This window comes from Glossina fuscipes, unplaced genomic scaffold (assembly GCF_014805625.2).
Source record: "Glossina fuscipes isolate IAEA_lab_2018 unplaced genomic scaffold, Yale_Gfus_2 60, whole genome shotgun sequence".
In the NCBI taxonomy this organism is placed as follows: Eukaryota; Metazoa; Arthropoda; class Insecta; order Diptera; family Glossinidae; genus Glossina; species Glossina fuscipes.
In genome coordinates, this window is record NW_023998432.1 from 5,878,248 (window position 1) to 5,880,613 (window position 2,366).

Here is a 2,366-nt window from a genome sequence, read left to right on the forward strand (position 1 = left end):
TTTAATGTAAATCCAAAATGCATCGCGCCAAGTCGATTTATTGGTTTTTGGTTATGCTTGTAAAGTATTTCGTGACGATGTGAAAGCATTGGATATCGATCAGGGGAAACATTTAACACCGTAGATGGGCGATCATAAGCTTAAAATCGACAGCATTCTTGATGTGGTTTTAAAGTGAAACATTTAACGGCATAACTCACCTAGCGTTATTTAAAGATTAAAGAGTGCGGATTAATCGAAAGCCACCTTGAAATGCAGAAAAAGAAAGGCAAAAACGAATGATGAGAAAGCCGATACTCTTTTGACCAAATTCTAGTAACCGTCCTTGTTCTGGCTGATTGTGTTCCTGCGAAGTCCATATATTTGGTTGCAAGTAACGAAAGCTGCGATAATATAAAAATTCTTTCTTTTGGGTATTTGGGGGATAATCTTGGTGCTGCTCGTCACAACAATTTCCAGCATTGATCCTGCAAAACAGTTGCGAAGTCTCAGATTCTCCAGGGATGTTTACGATAAAATGAAGTTGGTGGAAGTGGGCCCGTACATTTACCAGATATTATTGGAAAGTCATAATGCAACCTTTCATTCCAACAACACGGTGACGTTTCTACCGAAGCGCACGGTCCAGTTTGTAAGTGATCCGGTGACCCTAAGATAGATAAAATCATTGCTCAGAAGATACCTTATTTGGGTCCCACGTCGGTGGCTTCTTCCTGCTCAATGATAACTGCCATGGCTTTAAAGGTTTTGGCAAGCAAACTACAGTTGAAACCAATCTTGGGTATAACAGTGACTTACCTCAAAATTATTAGTTTTGAGAAATTCGGGTTATTAGAACACATGTTTTATGGAGGCCGTAAAGTGGTTAACATGCACTAAACTGGCAGTAAAATATCGAAGGGCCGACAGCCAAACTATTATACAGAAAACGAAACTTAACCAACTGCAATGGGGTATATGACTCTTTCGATCGTTTCTTATTTCCTCATGATGCAGAGAAGGGGGAAGATTTTGCAACTGCCGCAAAGCATTCTGCCGTACACTACCTATCGTGTTTACCCATCCTAGCACCATTAATGGAATTGAAGCTTATAACTTTAAATTGCACGAAAGTCCTTTGACAGTGACGGTAGAAAAAAAGGAGATCAGGGCAATATAACGCCTGCGGCTACAATAAACCTTTGGCCGTCCTATTTCCGCACTTCTTTAATGCTAATCTATCACTATTGAAGCCATTCGAAGGTTTGGATCCAAACGAAAATAAACGTGGAACCGTAATTGCTCTTTGTGTGCAACTGGGCATTCCCACAGGTGTTAAACCTTGCCATTCCATCTAACAGGCGGTAGCGCTTCAACTAGGACAATATCGACCGTCGGCAGTATGGATGACAATATTGCAAGTATTGTGCCCACATCTGCTTTTGTGAAACCTCAGCGACTGGAGCAAAAGGGCGGTACATGTTCAGCTGTCAACAGTCAGGTATTCGTAAACTTTAAGTAAAGTGTAGCGGGGGTACGAGGCTGTGTACGCGTGAGGGGAAGTAGGGGGACCCTAGACAGATGCCGACGCACGAAGGAGAGACCAACGGACAACGTACACGACAGACGATATAATACGCATAAAAGTGTATAAAAGTATATAGTGTAAATGAAAGACCTTTGTTTTATTTTGTTTTTATTATTATTTAATGTTTTTTTGTGATGAGGAATCACGGGCCGAAGACAACCGCTCTACCGACCAAGAGCTAGGGTGCGTTCTCAAAAAAACGGTACACTCTGCATTTTAAATGATGGAAAACCGACGCACTTTTCGGCTCATCACACCTTTTCACATCTGTCACTTCTTCCTTTGGTTTCCTGGTCTATTCCTGGTGGTCCACATAACAGTGATCACTTTCCAATCATAATCGATCTTAACCTTTGGGAGTCCTCTGTTACTTTACCAAAACAACACGAATTGCTTCTAGATAATGCGGATTGGAATAATTACTTCAAACAGGCCGAGTCATTTCTGATTTTAAGACTCTTGAAATAATGGAATGTAGTACCCAAATTCTTCAAGTACGTAAATCATCTCTCTGATTCCTTTCCGCTAAGGAGTGGCATTCCACAAGCATCTTCTTTTTCTGTCAGGCTTTTTTAGATCGCTTTCAATGAAATTAGTAAAATGCTTTGCCGTGTATCGAGAATCGAACATTATATCTAGGCGCACGATATATACATTTTTACAAAAGAAAAAGATAGCACGAAGGCAATCAACATCCTCGAATCTATGGGACGAGAGATCTCCGCATGGGCAAACTGGTCAAGCGCTAAAATTTCTATACAAAAATCTCACAACAACACAAAAACATGCACATTTGTCG

General features: G+C 40.7%; 1 protein-coding gene across 1 annotated transcript; it reads left to right on the forward strand.

Moving 5' to 3' along the window:
- Positions 1-409: 409 nt before the first annotated feature.
- Positions 410-1,337, forward strand: LOC119637672 (the record flags this gene model as incomplete). The annotated part of the gene is given in 3 exon segments (XM_038033867.1): positions 410-658; positions 661-876; positions 1,134-1,337. Coding segments are annotated over 3 exon segments (669 nt in total), but the record flags the coding sequence as incomplete, so codon positions are not given.
- Positions 1,338-2,366: the final 1,029 nt, after the last annotated feature.